The sequence below is a fragment of the Eubalaena glacialis genome, chromosome 2 (genome assembly GCF_028564815.1).
Source record: "Eubalaena glacialis isolate mEubGla1 chromosome 2, mEubGla1.1.hap2.+ XY, whole genome shotgun sequence".
Classification (NCBI taxonomy): Eukaryota; Metazoa; Chordata; class Mammalia; order Artiodactyla; family Balaenidae; genus Eubalaena; species Eubalaena glacialis.
Window position 1 is genome coordinate 26311744 of NC_083717.1, and position 21066 is coordinate 26332809.

General features: G+C 54.5%; 1 protein-coding gene across 1 annotated transcript; it reads left to right on the forward strand.

Annotated features, from left to right (window-relative positions):
- The first annotated feature begins 2657 nt into the window (after positions 1 to 2657).
- Positions 2658 to 3098, forward strand: LOC133084867 (calmodulin-like). Its single transcript, XM_061181662.1, has one exon. The coding sequence runs from the start codon at positions 2658 to 2660 to the stop codon at positions 3096 to 3098; it is 441 nt and encodes a 146-aa protein (XP_061037645.1).
- Positions 3099 to 21066: the final 17968 nt, after the last annotated feature.

Sequence of the window (21066 nt, forward strand, 5' to 3'; positions counted from 1 at the left end):
GTTAGGCAATGAGGTGTTGACAGGCGGGGATGGATGTCCAAGGAAAGGGTAAAGCTGGTGGCAACTGACATCACTGAACACAGATGCAAAAGGTCCTCATCAACCCATCACCGAGGGTGGCAGGAGTACCAGGGGCCGTGTTGTATCAGGCACAGAGCTCTTCCTCACTGTCGACCAGTTAAAGCTGATACGAGGCTCCAGAGCAGGAAAGAGCAATTTCCCAAAAGAAAGAAGCAGTATGAGAAACACATTCTGTTTCTAGGAAACTTGGTTGGCTGGACAGGATTGTGGGAGAGAGACCGCAGCTATGGTGGCACAGAAAGGGCTCTTAGGGTCTTATGATGAGGGAGGATGGAGAGGAGACACAGAGACACATCAGCTGTGTAGATAAGACAAAAGCCTCAGGGCCAGCAGACGACAAGCACTTCTTAGAATGTAAAAGAATTATGAGAGAAGGTGGGTGTAGGAGTGGATCCCATCAGAGGAAAAAGAAGGCTGAGATTCGAGTTTGGGGTGAGAGGTAAAGGGCGTCTGGATTGGTGAGACCATGAATTATGGCAGTTGGGAGAATTGCAGTGATGGATAATCATTGCAAATATGTAGATGGTTTTTATAATTAAACATCTGTCCAAGAAGAGACCTGGAAACGTATCTGTGGCTTATGCACAGGCTTTGGAAGCAAGATGCTCAAGGGACCCAGGGCGGTGGTGCTCAGACGCAGGGTAATAAGGATGCGTGAACCTGGGAACCATGAGACAGCTGGTGGGAAACAGGACCCGGCATCTACCACAGGGGAGGTGAAGTTACCTGCCCCAGGCTTGTGGGCAGCCAGCCCTGTACCCACAGCTTCCCGGGTCCAAAGCCAGTGATCAACCAGCTGCTTTGTGGCTTTGGTGGGAGCGCTGTGTTCAGGGTGCGGGCCCAGCAGGGCTCCTGGGAGGGCAGCCCGATCACCCGCCGTCTCTACTGCCCCTGAAGAAGGGTGCGGAGCCAGGGCTGCTCTCGCAGGATGACAGCGACTCCCACGCGGTGTCCTCTCTCGCTTCCCGGGGTGGATCTCCCCGGGCAAGAGCAGGGCAGGGCCGTCCCCGGGGAGACTGGCACAGGGGGAGGGACAGGCAAGTCCCTGCAAGTCGGGGAAGGCAGAGGAGCCTCCAAGACCTGTCCTGCAGGTTCCTCGGTGTTTCACCCACAAAACCCAAACAGCAGTGGACGCGCTGGCGTGTGTTCCCGGGTCAGGGACCCGGGAAGCTGAAGCCACCCGCCCTTGCGCTGGCTCTGGAGGCCTGCACACCTCTCGCCAACACACACTCATGCACACACGTCACTCTCACACAGACACGGCTACTGCGCGTGACGTCTCTCCCGCCCCAAGGGCTCACCCAGCCGCCCTGGAGGGGGTTACCCGTCATGTCACAGCTGCAAGGGACTCAACATCCTCCAGGAAGGGGATGCCCCCTCCTCCTGCAGGGTCCCCACGGCCCGAGCTCTTGATCTAAACTCTGCTATGCAGAGCAGTGGGCAGAGATGAAACAGGTAAGACCGTGGGTCCAGGGAATTTCCTAAACGGGTTTCTGTGCTTAGGGCTGACTTAGTAAACCCACGAGCCAGGCCAAGTTCACAGCTTCAGTCACCCCATTCTACATCCTCCTACCCCCTGGCATCTTCAGGGGCTGCCTACTCCAGCCCAGTGCTTTCCAGTCTTCCCGCAGCTCCCAGGCAGGACCCCTCTGGGATTGTAAATGAAGGGTCCCCTCCTTCCTGGTGTCTCTGTAGAGAACCCTAGTCTTAATAGAATGGAATCAGAGAAACTGGGGAGCTAGAGAAGGAGTATTCTGCAGGGACAGGAAGCCTTCCCCTCAGCTCTAAAACCACACTTTGAACATTCAGTTAATAAACAAGTCTCAGCACCACCTGTGCACCCGGCTCTGAATGCAACCGGCTCCCCGCTTTCCCGAAGCAAAAAGGCAGGCAGCCGCATCCCCGCCTAAGGACCTGCCAGCCACGCTGGGCTGGAGAGTGATGACGCCCGCAGTGCCATTCTGGGAGAATCCCACTCAATTCTACCACCATCTGCCCTCCACCAGCCCCGCCCCGTGGGATGAGAGCTGGCCAGCAGCCCCGAGAGAGGACAGGAACGCTGGACACAGCCCTCCCACTCCTCCAGGGCCTGCCATGTCCACTGAGGGAGGCTCCTCTCCCCTTCCCACCCCTGTCTCTAAAATTGGGGAAGCCCTCTTGAGCCCCCCTCCCCAGCTTGGCCAGGGTCCCTGTGAGAGTCACACGGGCAAAAGCCTCTGGGGTGCCGTGGTTGGCCATCGGGAGTGGGTGAGGCCGGGGTGCGCTGGTTCCCTGCCACCTCTCCTGGGCAGACCGGCCGCTCCAGTTCCTGCATTTCTCGTCTGTGGCCGCTGGCTGTCCCTCCCTAGGAGGAGGCTTTCACCCCAGGACGTGGGGTGGGTAGGGAGTCTTCCTGTTCGCTCTGCTCGGATTTTCAGAGAAGGAGGGGGTTCCCATCCCATGGCAAGGCTGCCGCTGGAGCTCTGTCCTCAGACCGACACAGCCTCGGTCCCGCCGCTTGTCCCAGCTCTGACGTGAGCCCCTTGGGCGGGTTGGCAGCAAGCTCAGAAGGAAGCTCCGTAGAAGGTGCGAGAGACATGGCTAAGCAGCTATCCAAAGAGCAGATGGCCGAGTTCAAGGAGGCCTTCGACAGATTCGACAAGGACAAAGACGGTGCCATCAACATCCAGGAGCTGGACGCCGTGATGCAGGAGCTGGGCCTGAACCCGTCGGAGGCCGCACTGAAGCTGCTCGTCACCAGGGTGGATGCGGACGGGAATGGCGTCATCAGCTCCCAGGAGTTCCTGGCAGTGATAGCCAAGGGGGTTCAGGCCAGAGAGGACGACCTGAGGACAGCCTTCCACGCCTTCGACCTGGATGGCAACGGCCACATCAGCGTGGATGAGCTCAAGCAGGCCATGGCCCGGCTGGAGGGGGTGTCCCAGGAGGAGCTGGTCGTCATGATCCGGGGGGCTGACGTGGACCAGGACGGGCAGATGAACTACGAGGAGTTCGTGCGCGTCCTCACCCAGAAGTGAGGCCCCCCGGCCGCCTCCTCCTTCTGCCTGACTCCGGGCCTGCTGCGTGGTCAGGCCCAGCTTCCGAGGTGGCGACGCCAAGGAACAGTCTAGGTGGTGGGTGGGAGGTGCCTCCCCGTGGGGACCGCTGGCCTCTCCCGGGCCTGGGGTCTGCTCTCTGCCCGGCGAGACCTCGTGTGCTCGTGTGATGGGGGTGCTTCCTACCTCGCAGGGCTGTTGTGAGGAGCCCCAAAGTGATGTGGTGGTCGGAATAAAAGGGATCTGAGCTCCGAGGTGGTGACACTGCGCTTGAATGGGGGGCGTCCAAGGGCCCCAGATGGTGGGGTTCTGTTGAGCCTCTCCCTCTTTCACTCGGCCCTAGTGGGGGACACGGCCCGCAGATCCCCCTCTGATGCCCGTGGACGAGGAGGCTGGCGAGCACCCCGGGGTGGGAGGGGGATGGAGGGGGACGGAGGGGGACGGAGGGGGACGGAGGGGACCCGAGGGTCTGCCTGAGCTTCTGGTCAGGACCTGAGGCCGGAGCCTGGACCAAGGGCTGGGACATACCTGCACCACAAATGAAGTTTATCATCCTTTGCATGTAGCCAACTGTTCTTCAGGCTCGAGTTGAAAGAAAAAAGTGCGTGTGTGTGTGTGTGTGTGTGTGTGTGCGCGCGCACGTGCACGTCCTGCCTTTGAGACATGGGATCTTCTAGAGTAAAGGTGGCGGCCCTGGAGGACTGGCCCTGCCCCACCTGAAGGAGGGCAGGACAGTCGGGAATGGGAAGGACCAGAGGTGCTGTGATGGGTGGAGGGCAGGGGGCTGCACTTGGGGGGGCGTTTCCCAGTCAGATCTGAGGAGGACACAGCTCAGGGAGGAAGGGGCCCCCCCCAGACCCCTTGGCTGCAGCCTCTCAGGGCCTTTCTGTGGCGGGGGGCTCTGAAGTGCCTCCCAGGCTGGGGAGCGCGCATGGAGGAGCTGGGGGGAGTCCAGAACATGGAGATGGGAGACGAGGGTCTGCCTGCAGCACCCACCCCCCCATGTCAAGCAGAGGTGCGATTTGAACTTGGATTTCTGTGCTGTTGCTGTGTGTTTCTTTAAAAACTATCTTAGCCAGGGAATTCCCTGGCAGTCCAGTGGTTAGGACTCTGCGCTTTCACTGCCCAGGGTGTGGGTTTGATACCTGGTCAGGGAACTAAGATCCTTCAAGCCGTGCAGCATGGCCAAAAGAAAACAACAACAACAACAACAACAAAACACAAACCAAAAAAAAAAACAGCAACAAAAACTATCCTAGCCGGAGCCAAGGCAAAGGTTCTCAGCGCAGGGTGGGGAGAGGCAGAGCCCGCTTACATGAGGGGTTATTGCAAAATATCTGCCCGGCCCTTTACCGCCCCCCTCATTCCGGCATGTGGGCGGGTGAGTGACAGCACTGTCCCCGTGCAGTGGGAGCGGGATCAGGCCACCCAGGTGCAGCTATGGTATCGATGAAGTTGTTCCATTTGGGGACATTTTCAGTGGGTCACTCAGTCTCCCGTGACCTCACAGAGGGCTGCCCCGTCCATCCTAGCCCTGACTCAGGGTCTGGCCGAAGTCCTTTCCTCGGGCCTGGGTTGGAGGGTGGGGAGGCAGAGAAGAAAGGCAGGAGCTCCTGTCCCTGAGGGTTCCGAGGGGGGAGGGGCTGTAGCATCTGGAGGAGATAAAACGGGAGACAAGTGGGGCACAATCAGAAGAGGGGAGGGCGGCAGCAGCAGGCACCCATCCTGGATGGGGTTGTTTCCCCCTCCCCGCCCAAGAAAGTCCCCATCCTCTTAGGGACGCAGGTCATAGAAGTTAGTTTCTAAATGAGAGGTTCCTAAATGCCAGGCTGGTCCAGGAGGGAGTGTTCCAGGCTCTGTATGGAAACAAGAAAAATACAGACGTTTTGACGAACCTAATGTATTCAGTTTTTTAAATTGAGAATATGCTCTTTCTATAGTGTCTGTTAAACGTCCTTTCTTTCATGAAGCGACTATGATGGTAGGTGATAGTTTTGTGAGTTTTCTTTCTTTCTTTCACGTACTTCCTCTGAAATGTGGGGAATTCCACAAGTGCCCAGCATTGAATTTTGACATCCTACTGTCCCGTGAGGCCCAAACCTCTGAGAACAATGGCTCCAGTCTGTGGAGTATAAAACTGGTTTTCTTTCCTTAAAAACACTATTCAGTAAACTCCAAGTTCAGGACTGGTGCTTCCTCTGGAGGAGAAGGAGGGATCCAGGAGGCCCTTGATCAATGCCTCAAGGTTTTGTTTCCTAGGCTGCCTGGTGCTAGGATGCTAATACAGGGATGCTATTTTATTCTCCATATTCTTGTGTGTGTAAGATATGTTCTACTGAGAACAATGCAAGCAGTTATGGACGGTTAGAACTTACAGAGAGAAGGAGAGAGGTAAAGCCACCAGCAGCCCAGGGAGGTGGGGGTCAGACTGGGGTGACAAGTGGGACCCCTGAGGCTCATCCCTGCCGAGCTGTTGCCGAAAAGGGTTCGATGGGGCCACAAGGCAGGAAGAAAGCAGCAGAAATATCTCTTCATCTATTGCCTGGGGAACAGAACGGGAATCTGGAGGTCTGGGAGAGGAAGTGACTTACTTCAGGCCTCGGATGACAGAAGGACCTGGATGGACCGCAGGGCTCCACCTACACAGCTGCTTTCCAGGAGGCGTCCCGGTGGGCCCACCCTTGGAGGAAGGCGCCCTGGGGAGGGGTCTGGTGGGGACCAGGGCTTCATCGTCTTCTTAAATCTGCCGGCCTGTGTTTTAGTGACTTTCTTCTCACACCTGACACTGCAGACACAGAAAAAGAGCTTCACGTTGGCTCCAGGTGGCCTGGATGACCTTGGTGGGGGGGCCCAGGTTACCCAGCCCCTAGTCCTGAAGCTCCCCCGCCCCATCTAGACCCCGAGAGGATTAGGAGAGCGAGCTAGAAGCCTCTGGTGGCTCGAGGCCACATCAGGAAACCGGGGGCTCCGAAAGCCACCTCTCTGAAAATCCATTTGCTGAGACTAGTTCTGCAAATGGTCAGCTTGCTGGCATTTCCCAATTTCCCAAAAAATTATTTCTAAAGACACTTCGTAGTATTACAGAGATTCACATTGGATAAGATGTTCTTAGCCGTTGTTGAATATTTCTCTGAAGTTCTGTTTAGTTTGATATTTAATTTTTAGTTTGACTGTGGCTTAGAAATTGTTTTAGTTGCTGTCAGTTCACCTGAACATCGAACCATAACCTGACAGAGATGAACGGTCTTTTTTTTTTTGGTGGGGGGGAGGGTCTGATTTTGGGGAAGGGGAACCAATTCATTTCAAGATGGAGTAGTTAAACCCTTGGAATCAGAGATGTGTGTAAGGATTACAGATGGGGTGGGTTTCTCTCCTCTAATAGATTTTCAACACAGACTGCTGCTTTGGTACTTCTTTCAGTTCACAGATTTGTTAACTGGCTCCATCAAAGGGATATTTTGCATGGGTTTTAAGTATTTGGTAAATATACCAAAGTGCCTGGAATGTGAATCACACACAAAACTGACATTTGGCTAAGCAGAACTGAACTGATACATTTACGGGAACTGGTTGGGGAGAAACCACTTTGGTGAAAACAAAACTAATCTCAACTAAAGCAAAAATTCCTCCAAATCTTTCGAGGCATTAATTTTAATGAATTATGCTACCTCTGGTCAAAACAGATGTTTCAAATTCCATATACTAAATAATACATTTTCTTCATTGAATTGCCCCTGTATCTTTTAAATCTTAATTTATATCTATTCCTGACAGGCCTTCTAAGGTCCATATCAAATGCCTCCTCCTCCAGGAAGCCCTCCAGAACAGGACCTAGCATGTTGTGGATCCTTAACATATACCCTTGGAGTGAATGACTAAACCTCTCCCTCTTAGTATGAGTCTCTCAAGGTGCATCTCGTATTGTAATTCCTTGTGAACAAGGCCAAGTCTCCTGTCTCAGGACCCCACATAACGCAATAAAACTCATCAACATTTACCCTAGATTGTAAACCCATTGAGCTCAGGGCGTGTGGATTTCTGGATTGGGGTTGGTTTAGTACAAACCCTCCCACCATCTGCACTAGATGCCAGGAGACCTGGCAGGCTCCCTCCCACGTGAGGCATGACCTCTGCAGGAGGAGGTGGCTCCCGTGCTGCCGATGGGTTGAAAAGGAATCTCTACAACTTCACACTCAATGAGAAGATGTGTGACTGGAGAGAGAGGGCGCCTTACGCCCTGGCTTCTAAGAACCATGAAGACAGTCTGCATATGATCATAACATCCCAGCTGTTCTGTATTCGGGTTCTCCAGAGAAACAGAACCACAGAACCGGTAGGGTCTGTAGAGACACAAGGAGATTTGTTATAGGAATCAGCTCATGCATTATGGAGGAGGAGAAGCCCCAGGACCTGCCCGCTGTGGGTGGATACCCAGGAGACCTGGGGACGTAGTTCAGTCCAAACCAAAGCCTGAGCCTCGGGGGCTGACAGGGTAAGTCCTGATCTTAGTCTGAAGGCTCAAACCAGATCCATGTCCGAGGGCAGGAGAAGGTGGATGTCTCAGCTCAAACCAGGGAGTGAACTTGCCCTTCCTCTCCCTTTTTGTTCTGTTTGGGACCCTCAATGGATTGGATGATGCCTACCCACAATGGGGAGAGAAATCTGAACCTGGTCACATGCTCATGGCTGCTAGACACACCCTCACACACGCACCCATCAACACTGTTTCCCCAGCTCTCTGGGCATCGTTTAGCCCAGCCAAGATGACACATTAAAGTTAACCATCACAAAGTTCTTTCCCTCTCGGTGTAGGAGGGAAATAGATTCCAGGGCAGGTAACTGGTAGGACAGACGATTTAGATGTCAGGCCACTTGTCCCAGTTGATAAGATTTCAGATCAATGCTTCTCTCTTCACAGTACCCCACCCCCCAAAAAACAAGAAGTTGTTAAGAGTATGTTCTCAATAGATACAGGCTATGCCCTAGATTCTCAGGAACAATCTAGATAAATTATCCAGCCCCATTTTCTGTCAACCTGTTCGGGTTCTGAGTTTTGGGGTCATGAATACGGCTGCCCTACCCCTCCCCTTCACCAGGACTCTGCTGGGTGGTCACGCTCCAGAGGGTGCAGCCCACTCCTGGGAAACCAGGGCCTGCCTCCCCCCGCCTCCCCCCCACCTCCCCCCACCTCCCCCCACCTCCCCCCACCCCCGGCATTGCCCAGCACAGGTGACCTCACCTGCCCCTCCTGTGCTCTGCTCCGGCATTACCACAACTTGGGAAAGGGCCCGAGTGCCTCTGCAAGCTCCTTCTTGCTCACCTGCCGCTGTTTGCTATCTCGGGCGCTTGGGTCTCTTTCCCACTCAGATGACCCCGCCCCAGGGCAGTGGCACGAGCTTCCTGCATCACCTCTGCCGTTCCAGCCCGAGTCTTCGCTATAAGCTGCGATTCTCAGTCCTGGTTGCCAGCTAAAGCACCTGGAGAGCTTTTGAGAAAGGCCACGTGTGGGCCTCCCCCTCCACGATGTTCTGACCCTCTCCTTGGTCCAGGGGTCCCAGGCTAAGCCACCTGCTTTATGCTCCCAGGTGCTTGTGTGGCCAAGGTTGAGAAGCCAAGAAGAGTATGAAGCCCTTACCTGCCCCGAAGCCATGGTTCTGCCCAGTGGCCCAGGCCTGAGCCTCCTCTGCCCCACTGGGCAGGGGGCACAGTGCTGGGGGGCGGATCGGGGTGGCGAACACAGGCTCTGCAGCCCACACTGGGAGGCTGCTGTCACCCAAGTCCAGTCTGAGTCACTTTGGGAACAGACGGTGCTCTGCTGGGTGACCCGCGGCCCCCCACGCACTCTGCCTCCCCGAGAGCCAACATGGAGCCCCCACCTTTCTGACCTTTGAGCCAGACGGAAGTCAGTTCTCGGGGAGGGGATGCCAGTGCTCTCAAGGAGCCTAGTTTTCCTGCATCCAGGCCCGTGTGGTCACGACAGCGTGGTGGTGATGGTAGTGACATTCACTCACTCACTCATTCATTCCTTCCACGCTGTTTCCTTGAGCCCCACGCCTCCCCGTGGGCCTGTGAGGATGGGGGAAGGTCACAGCAGGCTCAGGAGGAGATGGGAGCCGCCCGAGTGTGCAAACGGGGGCCAACACTCACCCCGAGAGCCGGGCTCTTGCTGGAGTGCAGGGATTCCTTTCTCCTTGCATCTTCCCCTCCTTCCCTCTTCTCTTCCTTCAACATTATTTCCTGACACAGTGTTAGGCGCTGGTGATGCAAGAAAGCCTCCACTTTGAAAGCTCCCTGTATCAGGGACCAACATGGGCACAGATGATCGCTGTTGGGGAGGGGATGACCACTGGGGAGAGCTAGTACCCCCTGGGATGGGGACTCATCCTGCCGGGGGCAGAGGCAGTTGGACATGACGTTTCAGCCGGGTCTCTGTGTCCAAGGCTTCAAAGACCACGTGGGTAGTGGGCATTTCAGGCTCGGGGAGAGTTCGGGGTTCACTGGAGCCGGGGCTGCAGAGCCTCCCTTTTAGGCACCCTCTCCGCCCATCTTTGGGCTCGTGGTTCTTCCTGCTCAGAAGCAGCCTCATACTTTTGGGGAGGGCACCAAACACCCGGACCCCATGCTTGTCCAGAGAAGTGTGGGCTGCCTAAACTGCTACATAATCCTCTCTCTGTGAAGCCATTGAAATTCTGGAATCTCTGTCTTTAAGGATGAGCCTCCTTCCCAGGTTGATGACCTTGGGTGGCCCCGCACTGGCTGAGCTGCCCCTGGGCTGGCCCTGCTTCAGAGGCACCTGAGGTCTGGAGAGAGGAAGGAGCCGGTGGAGCCTTTGGGAAGCGGGTGCGCAGGAGGGGGTCTCTGCTACCTTAGGGACTTTGCCTTAGCTGTTACCCTTGTCATTGGACCTCAGCCCAGAGCGCCTGCCTCACTATTGACAGTCGTACTTCCACTCCAGGGAGCATGGCCCTGCTCTGTCCCTTGCTTGTTCCTCTCCCTCCACCATTCCCCCCCAACCCCCCGCCCCCGCCAGCTGGAACATGAGCGTCAGGGCCGCTGGACTCCATGCGTCCTGCTCATTGCTGTTATCCCAGCAGCGGGGCTGATTTCATAGGATGGATGAACAGCATGGACACGGCCATCGCTTTCCTTTCCGGGCACCTCACTTCTCGGTGAAGGGTAGAGATGGACTGGAACCTGCCCAGAGAAGGGTGACCAGGAAGACACTGCAGGGGGGGCGTTCAGCCCGGAGCAGGAAGACCCGCACAGCAGCTGCTGCATAGCCGAAGAGCCGCCCCTGGAAAGGGATTCGGGCCTGCTCCAAGTGGCCCCGGGGCCGGTATGTGTGCTGGGGGCAGGGGGTGAGTTGGGGCGGGGAGCCGGACGGCAGCTCAGCAGGACGATGCTCCCGGACCGCAGGGCCACCCGAGGGGTCTGGGGCTGCCTTGGGAGACGGGGGACAGAGGCGTTCCCAAAGATGCTCGGGAGACATTTGGGAAGGACCATGGAGGAGTCTCACCCATCCTGCGGGTCCTGGGCTGGATGGACGTTGATGTTCCTCCCATTTGTGAAGTTCAACGGTTCTGCAGTTTGGGAATCGTTTCCGAAGGTGGGTCTAAAGACCCTTGTTTTATTGGAAATACTGAGTGTTACGGACTGCATTTTGTGTCCCCCCAAATTTATGTGTTGAACTCTAATGACATGTGAATTTTTCTCTGGGAAGCAGACCCTGGACAGGGTGGCGAGGGCCAGGGATGGGAGGGTTGCTGCTACAAGCCAGGTGAGCCGAGGATGCTGACGGCCACCCGCACCCCGAGAGGCGAGGAGGAGACTCTCCCCGGAGCCTCCCGCTGGGGACCAACCCCGCCTGCCCACAGACACCTGGCCTCCAGATCTGTGAGGACAGAGCCACCAGGTTTGTGGTCACTCGTTCCAGCAGCCGCAAGAGACAAGTGTAAGTGGGTAAAAAGTGTCCGCACTTGCTCACAAATGCACATCGAGGAAGGAGCTCCCAGGCTCTCCAGGGCGTCGCCCAGCAGAGCCAGCGAGGTTCTCCTAATGCTCGGGGACGTCTGAGCAGCTCCGCCCACCCTTGATCACATCTGGAAAACAAATGATGCAGCGACTGTGGTTTGTTCGGTGAAAACAGTTTGGGGAATAACAGGGGTCCGGGGTGGGAGAAAAGTTGGGAGGTGTCGGATGCGAGGTTCCTGAAGACCCTCCACTGAGAGGCCAGTGCAGGGGGGAGGACAGAGGCCTCCCAGGCTGTGGCACAGCCACACGCCAGGCCCTGGAAGTGAGAGCCAGGGGTTTGAGAAGGGCTGGTGGGGGGGGTGGTCTTCACCCACCACCCACCCCCGAGGCCGAGCCCCGTTCGCCCCGGGCAGAGGGGTTGGGTGGCGGGTGGTCTTTGACGCGAGGACCCAACCCTGTAACTGGGGCCCAGCTGTTCCCTGGGGCTATGGCCCAGGCAAGGATGGGGGTCATGGTCCTTGAGGGGAGAGAAAGCAGGACAAGGCGCCCCGTCACCAGGAGAGGAGGCCCAGGGAAGTCTGTGGGCATGGCGGGGTGGGCTGGGGGCACCAGGCAGAGGCCGACCCAGGCTCTCCCCCTGCAGCTGCTCAGGCCCGCTTTGCCGGTGGCCTCAGTGTTCTGGAAGGAAGGGCAATACATTTGGTGAGGACTTACTCAAGCCCACTGTGGGTGGGGGAGCGAAGGTGGCCTCTTTAGGTCTCTGGCAGAGCCCTTGGCCCTGGTTTTCTCGTTTGCAAAATGGAGGTAGCAGCAGCTCTTCCCCTGCGGGCTTTAGCAAGTGGTCATTGGACTCCAGACCAGCTCGGATCTGGTAAAACACAGTGCAGAGGCAACCCGCACAGGGCCTCGGGGTTGTGTGTGTCTTGTCGCAGGCTCCCAGGTCCCTGCAAGTGTGTGCAGAGCCCGGGGGCTTCCGGGCCCGAGATGACGGGCTGGTTTCACTCCGACACCTTGGGGTGGAGCCTGAACAGTCCTCGGGGCTCCGCTTCCTCCTCTGGGTTTTCCATGAGGCAGAGGGGATTTCCTGGCAGGAACCACCGCGGTATCTGTCGGGGCCAGTGGGCAAGGATATTGGAAACACAGCCCGTTATCGCTCCCCAGACAATGCTGGTGTCTTGCTCCGTGGCCGGTGCTGGCAAAAAAGGAAAAAAAACAAAAACGCTTTTTTGGCATATGCACTTTTAGACCAGAGGATTGTGTTTGCATGTATGTTATGATTATTACTGGGGTGGGGGAAGAGAGGGGAGAAAGAAACAAAAGTAACTGGTAGATTTTTTTTCTTTTAATTTTTTGGCCACGCTGCGTGGCATGTGGAATCTTAGTTCCCCGACCAGGGATCGAACCCATACCCCCTGCAGTGGAAGCGTGGAGTCTTAACCACGGGACTACCAGAAGTCCTAAACTGGTAGATCTGAAAGGGAGTCCGTTGTTGACCAGAGTTTGGGGCCTGATGGTACCCGAGATGATTTTAGGACTTAACCTGGCAAAGGTAACAAAGGAGAGAGGTGACCTCCCTTTTCAAGGCAAGAGTGCCTCGGGCAGGACTTACCGTGTTGCTTTCAGGATGCTGATTGTTATTGTTTCCTTCTGGTTAGAGCGAGAGAAGCTGGTTTTCCACTTATAATCACCATTTTAAAAATACACTTATTAAATGCAGAATGTGTCGATTAAAGAAAAGCGGGTAGAGAATGGTTAAAAAATGCAGAATTATGACTGTGGCTCTAAATGACTGGGCCTTTGGAGACACGGATGTGCTCCAAACCTTCCATTATACTGAGGATGGGCTGAGGCCACGGAAAGGGTGGGCTTGAGCCAAGTCCCAAGAGGGAAAGATGGGTGGTGGGGACGGTGTGTGAGTGCCTTGGAGAATGAGAGAGACAGAGGATAGTGACAGTGAGGGATGCAGGAGAGAACTTCACCTACATAGACTCTTCCGGGGGGAGCCGGGGGCAGGGCAGGCGCAGGTGGGAGCAGAGGAGGCCCGGGCCTCGAGCTCCTACAGGTGCCGCCAGCCTGCCTACCTCGGCTCTCCCCCTGGGGAGGGGGCACAGCACAGGCCCCTCCTGACCCTTTCTCAAGACCGGAGGGAGCTCAGGACTCAACCCAGGGGCCAAAATGTGGCTGCAGCCACGGGGGGACCTTTTTAAAGATTCAGCTTCCAAAACTTCTGATTCATTTCCAAAGGTTTGCAAAAACTCCCTGAGGTCTCAGAACTTGTTTTTGCTCATCAAGAAGAACACCAGGGACCACTTCCTGCCTTGTGACCTGTAGGTTTCCATCCAACCCAAAGGGAGGCGGAGAAGCAGGGGCTGGGAGGGGGATAGGCACTGTTTGGCCTGAAGTGAGGAGAGAAGAGAGAGGGCTTGTTCTTCGTGTCCAGGGGAGGCAGAGAACGAAGGTCTGGTTCAGTAACTCCAGGAGGGAGTTAGGAAGGCATCCAGAAAATGTTCTCAAAACGAATGAATAGATGACAGCCGGCAGGTCATCTGGTAAACCTGCCCACGCTCTGAAGCCAGGGGCTCAGCCAAGTCACTGCTGGAAGCTTCTAGTGTACACAGAAGTCTGGATGGAAGTGTAGTGTGGAGGTGCAGAGGGAGAGAGCCTTCCTGAGACTGCCCTGCAGGCTCTCCTCTCTGCATCTCATTCTCCTGCTGGGCCTCCCAGCACCCTGGGGACATGGCTGCAGAGGCTGGGAGACAGCCCTGCTTCTGAGGAAAGGGTCTCTCCGGAGACTGAAGAAAGGACGTCTCCAGGGACTGGGTAGCGAGAGTCCTGCCCGGGCCTGGGGGTGGGTGGGAAGCTGTGTAGCTGAGTTTAAGGGGTCCCCTGGGGACCACCAGGTAGAACCTGGAGGAGATTTGCAGACACCGCCCAGGCTGGATGTTGAGTTACCTCCGCAATGAGGTGCGAAGAGCCACCAGAAGCGTGAAGGACAGGCCGTTGGGGGAGTGACTACCGTCCTGTCCAGTAGGCGGGGGCAGGTGAGGCATGAGTGAGGGAGGCGGTCAGCCTTGAAGCCAGTCCGTGGGGCAGTGCAGCCTGGAGCAGCTCGGCTGGAGTCACAGGAACGGGGCGCAGCTCTCAACCCCGTGGATAAGTCAGTCCTCCGCTGTAAAGTCAAGAGATTGAGTAAGACCGGGGATTTCAAGGTCAGCTTGTTTGCCTTGTCCAGTGGGATGCAGGATTCAGGGACAGAGGGCAGCAGGCCTTAGACCACAGCTGTGCCTGGTTGATGTTTATGACCTACTCCCCTGTTTGGGGCCCCGGGAGACGAGCCTTGGTTTCTCCTTCCTGAGGTTTGGACTAACTTACTCTCTCTGGTTTGGTCCAAACCCCAGGGCCTATGAGCCCCCTCGGACTGGGCTCTCCCCAGGTCTCCCCACGACAGCTCCAACCCAGCTCAGCTATCAGGGTCTGTACTTACCTATCACTACGATAAGAAATTCTGTAAAAACTGTTACTAAACCAGGCTCAGTTTGCGTAGCAGCCAAACACCAAAGCACCGAGGTTTGCAGCCGAGAAAGGGCAGACGCAGCCAGGCGAGGAGACTGGAGAACAAACCTCAAACCAACCTCCCCAAAGGCGAGGGCCTGGGGTATTTATGGGGTAAGGAAGCAGCATGGTCTGAGGCGTGGGGAGTGGCGGAAAGGTGATTGGAAATAAGAAAAAGGTGAGTTTCATTGTTGTTCTGAGCAGGTGTTAAGCTGCAGGCTTTTCCACGGGAGCTTGTTCAGAAGATGGAGGAGTTAGCAGTTCTGAAGGTGGCGTTTTGGGCTCCTGATGACAAAAGGTCACCAAGCAGATACTTGTGCATGTCCAGTTGGAGGGTCGGTGGTCCTAAGCAGCCTTAAGTGGCTGGGGCTTGAACTAGACACAGCTGACTCCAAGTTCCTGGAAAACAGCTCAGGCAAACATCTTATTGTTTGGGCTCCGTGACATGTGGAGGACGTTCAAGTCTTTCGTGGCAGCAATGAAAGCGAGCTTCATAGATGAGGGCAGGTACAGGTGCAATGGACTTAACAGGCCGTCACCCTCGGCTTCAAAACCTTCATCAACACACACAATCTCACAATTTCTCCAGGAGCAAATTAGAGAGTGGTTCTGGCCCAGCATCTTTGATGAGGTTGCAGTCAAGAAGCCAGCGGCTGAGGCTGCATCAACCAAAGGCTTGGCTTGGGGCGTGAGGTCTGCTCCCCCACCCCGTGTCTCCCACATGAGGTGGGCAAGTTGGTGTTGGCTGTGGGCACAAGGCGTCAGTTCCTCCACCCGGGGGCCTCTCCACAGGCCAGCGTGAGTGTCCTCACAGCATAGTGTCTGGCTTCCTCCAGGACCGAGTAAGGCAGAAGAGGCTTCAAAGTCATATGCTGTCATGTCCATCTTATTCTGTTGGTCATGCAGACCAGCCCGGATACACTGCGGGAAGGGGCTGGAGAAGGTCTGAATTCCAGGACGGGGGCTCATCGGAGGCCTGGCTGCCACAGGGCCCTCGTGGGGCTGGAAGTCTTCAACCAGTTCGTTTCCTGTAACACTGACTCTTGCTGAGGCAGAGCTGAGATAATTTAGCTTTCCTGGTTCATTTAGCAAACACGTCCGAGCACTTTCTCTACGTCAGGAGAACTGGTGGGTAGGACACAAAGACCAGTAATCTTACAGACGAGTAGAGAAGGTGATGCTCACACTGGAAAGTGTTAAATGTCACAGGGGCAGCCATAGACCCCCGGTGCGGTGGGGACGCAGCAGTGGGATGGGTCTACAGGGGCGTCAGAGGCAGCTGCCTGCAACAGGGGAGGCCTAGCTGGGTCTGAAGGATCAAAACCGAGGGTGATCATTAACTAACTCCATCGCACCTGCCTTTACTAATCAAGGTTTTTTTTTTTTTAATTTTTAGTTATTTTATTTTATTTATTTATGGCTGTGTTGGGTCTTCGTTTCTGTGCGAGGGCTTTCTCTAGTTGCGGCAAGCGGGGGCCACTCTTCATCGCGGTGAGCAGACCTCTCACTATCGCGGCCTCTCTTGTTGCGGAGCACAGGCTCCAGACGCGCAGGCTCAGTAATTGTGGCTCACGGGCCTAGTTGCTCCGCGGCATGTGGGATCTTCCCAGACCAGGGCTCGAACCCGTGTCTGCATTGGCAGGCAGATTCTCAGCCACTGCGCCACCAGGGAAGCCCTCAAGGTTCTTTTAATTGTTGCTACAAAAGACTTGCTTGTCCTCCAGGCCACATGGAGCCTAAACAATAAGATGTTTGCTCCAGTTTTTTTCCAGAAAGTTGGAGTCAGCTGCGTCTAGTTCAGCTGAGCAAGAGTCAGCTGTGTCCAGTTCGAACTGAGCTGGTTAAGACTGGGTGGGACCACTGACCCTTCAACTGGGCAGGTGCACGTGTCCACGTGGTGACCTTTTGAACGTGCAGAGGCCTGTAGCTTAGTTACGCCTGCGCAGAACGACCATCATCACACCTTTTCCCAATCAGCTCTCCCCACGCTCCCCATGCCTCGGACCACCCTGCTTCTTTAGTCCTCATCCCTTAAGTGCCGTGGCCGCTTGCCTTTGGGGAGCTGGATTTGAGATTTGTTTTCCTATGTCCTCGCCTGGCTGCCTCGCGAATAATCCCTCTCTTTGCTGCAAACCTTGGCGTCTCAGCATTTTGGGTTGCTGTACACAGGCAAAACAAGCCTGATTCAGGATGAGTAGGAGGTCACTAGACAGAGGGAAGGAGAGAGAGGGGGAGGGAGGGAGGGAGGGAGGGAGTGGGGGGGGAACAGTGTCCCAGGTTGGGGAGCCAGCCTGGCTGCTGCAGGGGAGAGAGGCTCAAGGTGCCGGCATTGCCGGGCTAGGGTGTCAGTTTTCACTGCTCTGATTTCAGCACCTTATTTTGCATCCCTTGGACCCACGCTGTTCAGCAGGCAGATGCCAACAACTGCACTTGTTTGTTACTGCAACAAAGAAACTCACTGGAAAGTTCTCAGAGATCCAGCCCCGGAGGACCTGGCCTGTAAGTTAGAGCGGCAGAGAATGACTGCAGAAATAGTTTCCTCTTGTGGAAAAGATTGTTTCACGCTCCTGCCGTGCAGGCAAACATCATTTCGTGTTGCAGGGACTCTGCCCAGTTGCTCTCAGATGGGGGGTGCGGGGGTGTTTATTTACTTGCCTGTGTGTCATTTTCCTTTGTTTTGGGCAAGTGCACTGCCTGCTGGGATCAGGCACGCGTAGGTCTGAGGGAACACACCTGACACAGGCCTGCCGGTCCCGGACCGCGTGAAGGCTGTGCTGGGTTTCCAGCTACCTTTGCTGCCCTGTAAGAGGCATGTACCTTTGACGCTATGGAAACATCATTTGCTGGCTATTCGTCTATCCCTGTGGTTTGTGAGGTTTGTCCCGTGTGGGCTTCATTGCTGGCTGTCTTGGGCCACACGTTCCTTTGGGGCAGAGACTCTGTGCGAAGGTGCCCCCCCGCCCCTGTCCCTTGCCTGGAGGGCACCGAGTGCAGGTCCTGGAAATGTGGTAGAGAGGCAGGAAGAAAGTGGGGGCGAGGGCTCCACCTTACACCTCATTCCCCTGTATCTGCAGCGTCGACCTCGGGGAACCTCTTGCCCTTCCCCTCCCTCTCTTCCCCGTCATCACAGCTTCCACGTGTTTTCTCTGACAATTGGGTGAGGAGCCGAGGGCTGAGCATCACACCTGGAGATGGGCCGAGATGAGCATCCAGGTGGGCCCGCGGGGGTGCCTGGTAGGGAGAAGGCGGACTGGCTTGAACTCGATGCTCGACGGTTGGCGAAGATGCGCGATGTCAGATAACAGCCTTTTTCCAGTCCTGGGGCAGTTTCTAGGAGCGGAGGGGGGCCTGGTGCCAGCCTCTCAAGTCACGTTCAACGGGCAGCTATAGCCCGAGCGGCTGGAGGGGAGAGAATTACTTCAACCAGAGGGCTGCAGCCTGCTCCTTCCTCATCCCGTCCCCCAGCGCTGCCGGGGAGGGGGCGAATGGCAGCCCTGGGCCTCTGTCCACGGGGCACGGAGGAGATGCCCCGCTCGGACTCCAGGCAGAGAGACAGAAGAGGCAAGGGCCTCTGCCCGGGGCTGGTCCACCCCTGCTCAGCTGAAACAGAGGCGGCTCCAGCCCAGACTCAACAGGGGTGGACAAAGGGCAGTTTGGAGCCCCTCCCACCCAGACTGCGGGCACCCGGGGCACATGCCTGCCTTAGATCCTGACCCTTCAGGAGCTGGAGGTGCGGCTGCCCTGGGTGGGCGGGGCCTGCGATTAGAGCCTGAGACCTGGCCTCTGGGTGCACAATGTCCCCGAGCAGCCGTGGGCTGAGAGCGAGGGCTCCTGGCCCGGTCACCCAGCCAGACGGGCCTGAATCACTGTGCTAGGTGCTCGCCAGCATGTGTGTAGAACGTGTGCTCTGTCACTCCAGTTTTGATCTCTGTAGACAGTCCTTGAAGGATGTGTGCTCCTAGTGGCACATTGGGTCTGGGTAATTTTTTTCTTGCTCTTAAAAAAAAAAAAAAAAAGACTTTATTTTCTTAGAGCAGCTTTAGGTTCACGGCCAAATGAAGTGGAAAGTGTAGAGTTCCTGCATCCCTCGTCCCTCATACCCACGGCCTCCCCCACCATCACCATCCCCACCAGACGGCACATTTGTTATAACTGATGAACCTGCATGGACACGTCATCCTCACCCAGAGTCTACTGTTGACATTAGGGTTCACTCTTGTGTTGTATATTCTGTGAGTTTGGACAAATGTACAATGACGTGTATCCATCATTACAGTATCATTCAGAGTAGTTTCACTGCCCTAAAAACCCTCTGTGCCTCACCTATTTATCCCTCCCTCTCCACTAACCCCTCAAAATCAATGATCTTTTTACTGTTTGCATAGTTTTGCCTTTTCCATAACATCAGTATAGTTGGAATCATACAGCATGTAGCCTTTAAATTTCCTCCATGTCTTTTTCATGGCTTGACAACTCATTTATTTTTAGCATTGAATAATGTTCCACTGTCTGGATGCGCTGTAGTTTATTAATCCATTCACCTACTGCAGCACATCTTGGTTGTTTCCGAGTTTTGGCAATCATGAATAAAGATGCTGTAAAAGCATCCATGTGCAAGTTTTTGTGTAGACATAAGTTTTCAACTTCTTTGGGTAAACGCCGAAAAGCATGATTGCTAGATCACGTGGTAGGTTTTGTAGTTTGTAGTTTGGTTAGACTGCCAAAACTGTCTTCCAAAGTGGCTGCACCATTTTGCCTTCCTGCCAGCAATAAATGAAGGGTTCCTGTTGCTCCACAGCCTCGTCAGCATTTGGTGTTGTCAGTGTTTTGAATTTGGGCCATTATGATGTTGAATATCTTTTCATATGTTTGCCACCCGTGTATCTTCTTTGGTGAGGTGTCTACTCAAGTCTTTTTAAACTGGTTTGTTCATTTTCTTATTGCTGAGTTTTAAGAGATTCTTTTTAAGAGGTTTTCTGTTTGTTTTTTTGGTATATTTTTGGGTAATAGTCCTTTATCAGATGTCTTTTACAAATACTTTCTTCCAGTCTGTGGAGCCTGTGGAGTCTGAGATGAGGGTCTTCTCATTCTCTAGAGGCAATTTCTTTTTTATACTTTCCTGAGTTATTGAAATTTTCCATGATGAAAATGTATGATTTTATTTATTTATTTTAGTTTGGGCTGCGTTGGTTGTTCGTTGCTGCATTCGGGCTTTCTCTAGTTGCGGCGAGCGCGGGCTTCTCTTGTTGCGGAGCACGGGCTCTAGGCGTGCGGGCTTCAGTAGTTGTGGCTCATAGGTTCCAGAGCACAGGCTCAGTAGTTGTGGTGCACGGGCTTAGTTGCTCCGCGGCATGTGAGATCTTCCTGGACCAGGGCTCGAACCCGTGTCCCCTGCATTGGCAGGTGGATTCTTAACCACTGCACCACCAGGGAAGTCCAAAAATGTGTGATTTTTTACAACAGAAAAAATTATTTTTAGAGCTCTAACATTTTGCTTTGATATATATATATATAAATATAAAAAATATATATATATATATTTTTGAAGAGCAAATATCAATTCTCAGAGGAAATAGTTAAATCTTCTGGATTGAAATAAAGACTATGCCACTTGAAACTAAATGTGAAAACAAGAGCAAGGAGTTAAAAAAAAAGAGGATGTTTGTGCCTTACAAATAAAAACCACCCAGAGGAAGACCAGGAACGAACAGGAGAGCAAATATAAGCACTAGGATATACAGCTGGCATAGACGATCACTGACCTACTTAAGGAAGACTATTATTGTTATCTAGGGTAGAAACATGACCTTTAAATTTATTATAAGACTTAGAAGAGAGCCTTATGTAGGAAATATACAATTCAGCCCATCTCCAATTTTCCTTTCTTCAGGTACCATTCTAGCAAGTTGCTAAGATGTTTTGAAGGTACGTTTTAAAGGTTTCCCTTAATGGCTTGGTGTTTAGGATAATGGCCTTGTTTTCATGAAGTTGAGTACACAAAACCAAGAGATTTGATAACTTATCATGATCTAATTCTTTAGAAAGATCATTCTGGTTGCTGTATGGAGGGTGGATTGAGAGTGGCGAGGAGTGGAATGTGGGGACCAGAGCTTACTGCAGCTCACCCTGGGTGGGATTCTGAACGTGATGTGAAGTCAAGGTGACGCGGCTCAGAGAGTGAGTGGTCATGGCGTGTGAGTGAATTAGAGGAATCAAGGGTGGATGGACGGTGGTGTCATCTACTGAGATGGGGGAAGGTTCGGGGTGGCGGGGGAGAGGATTAGGGGTGGACAAGCAGTGGTCCTCTTGGGTCACGTCAAATGTGAGATCTTAGATTTCCAAGTGGGCACATGGGAGAGGCTGCCGTGCCGGGTGGTGAGTCTGGAGCTCACGGGAGGGGTGAGGGCTGGGGGTGTCCTTTGGGAAT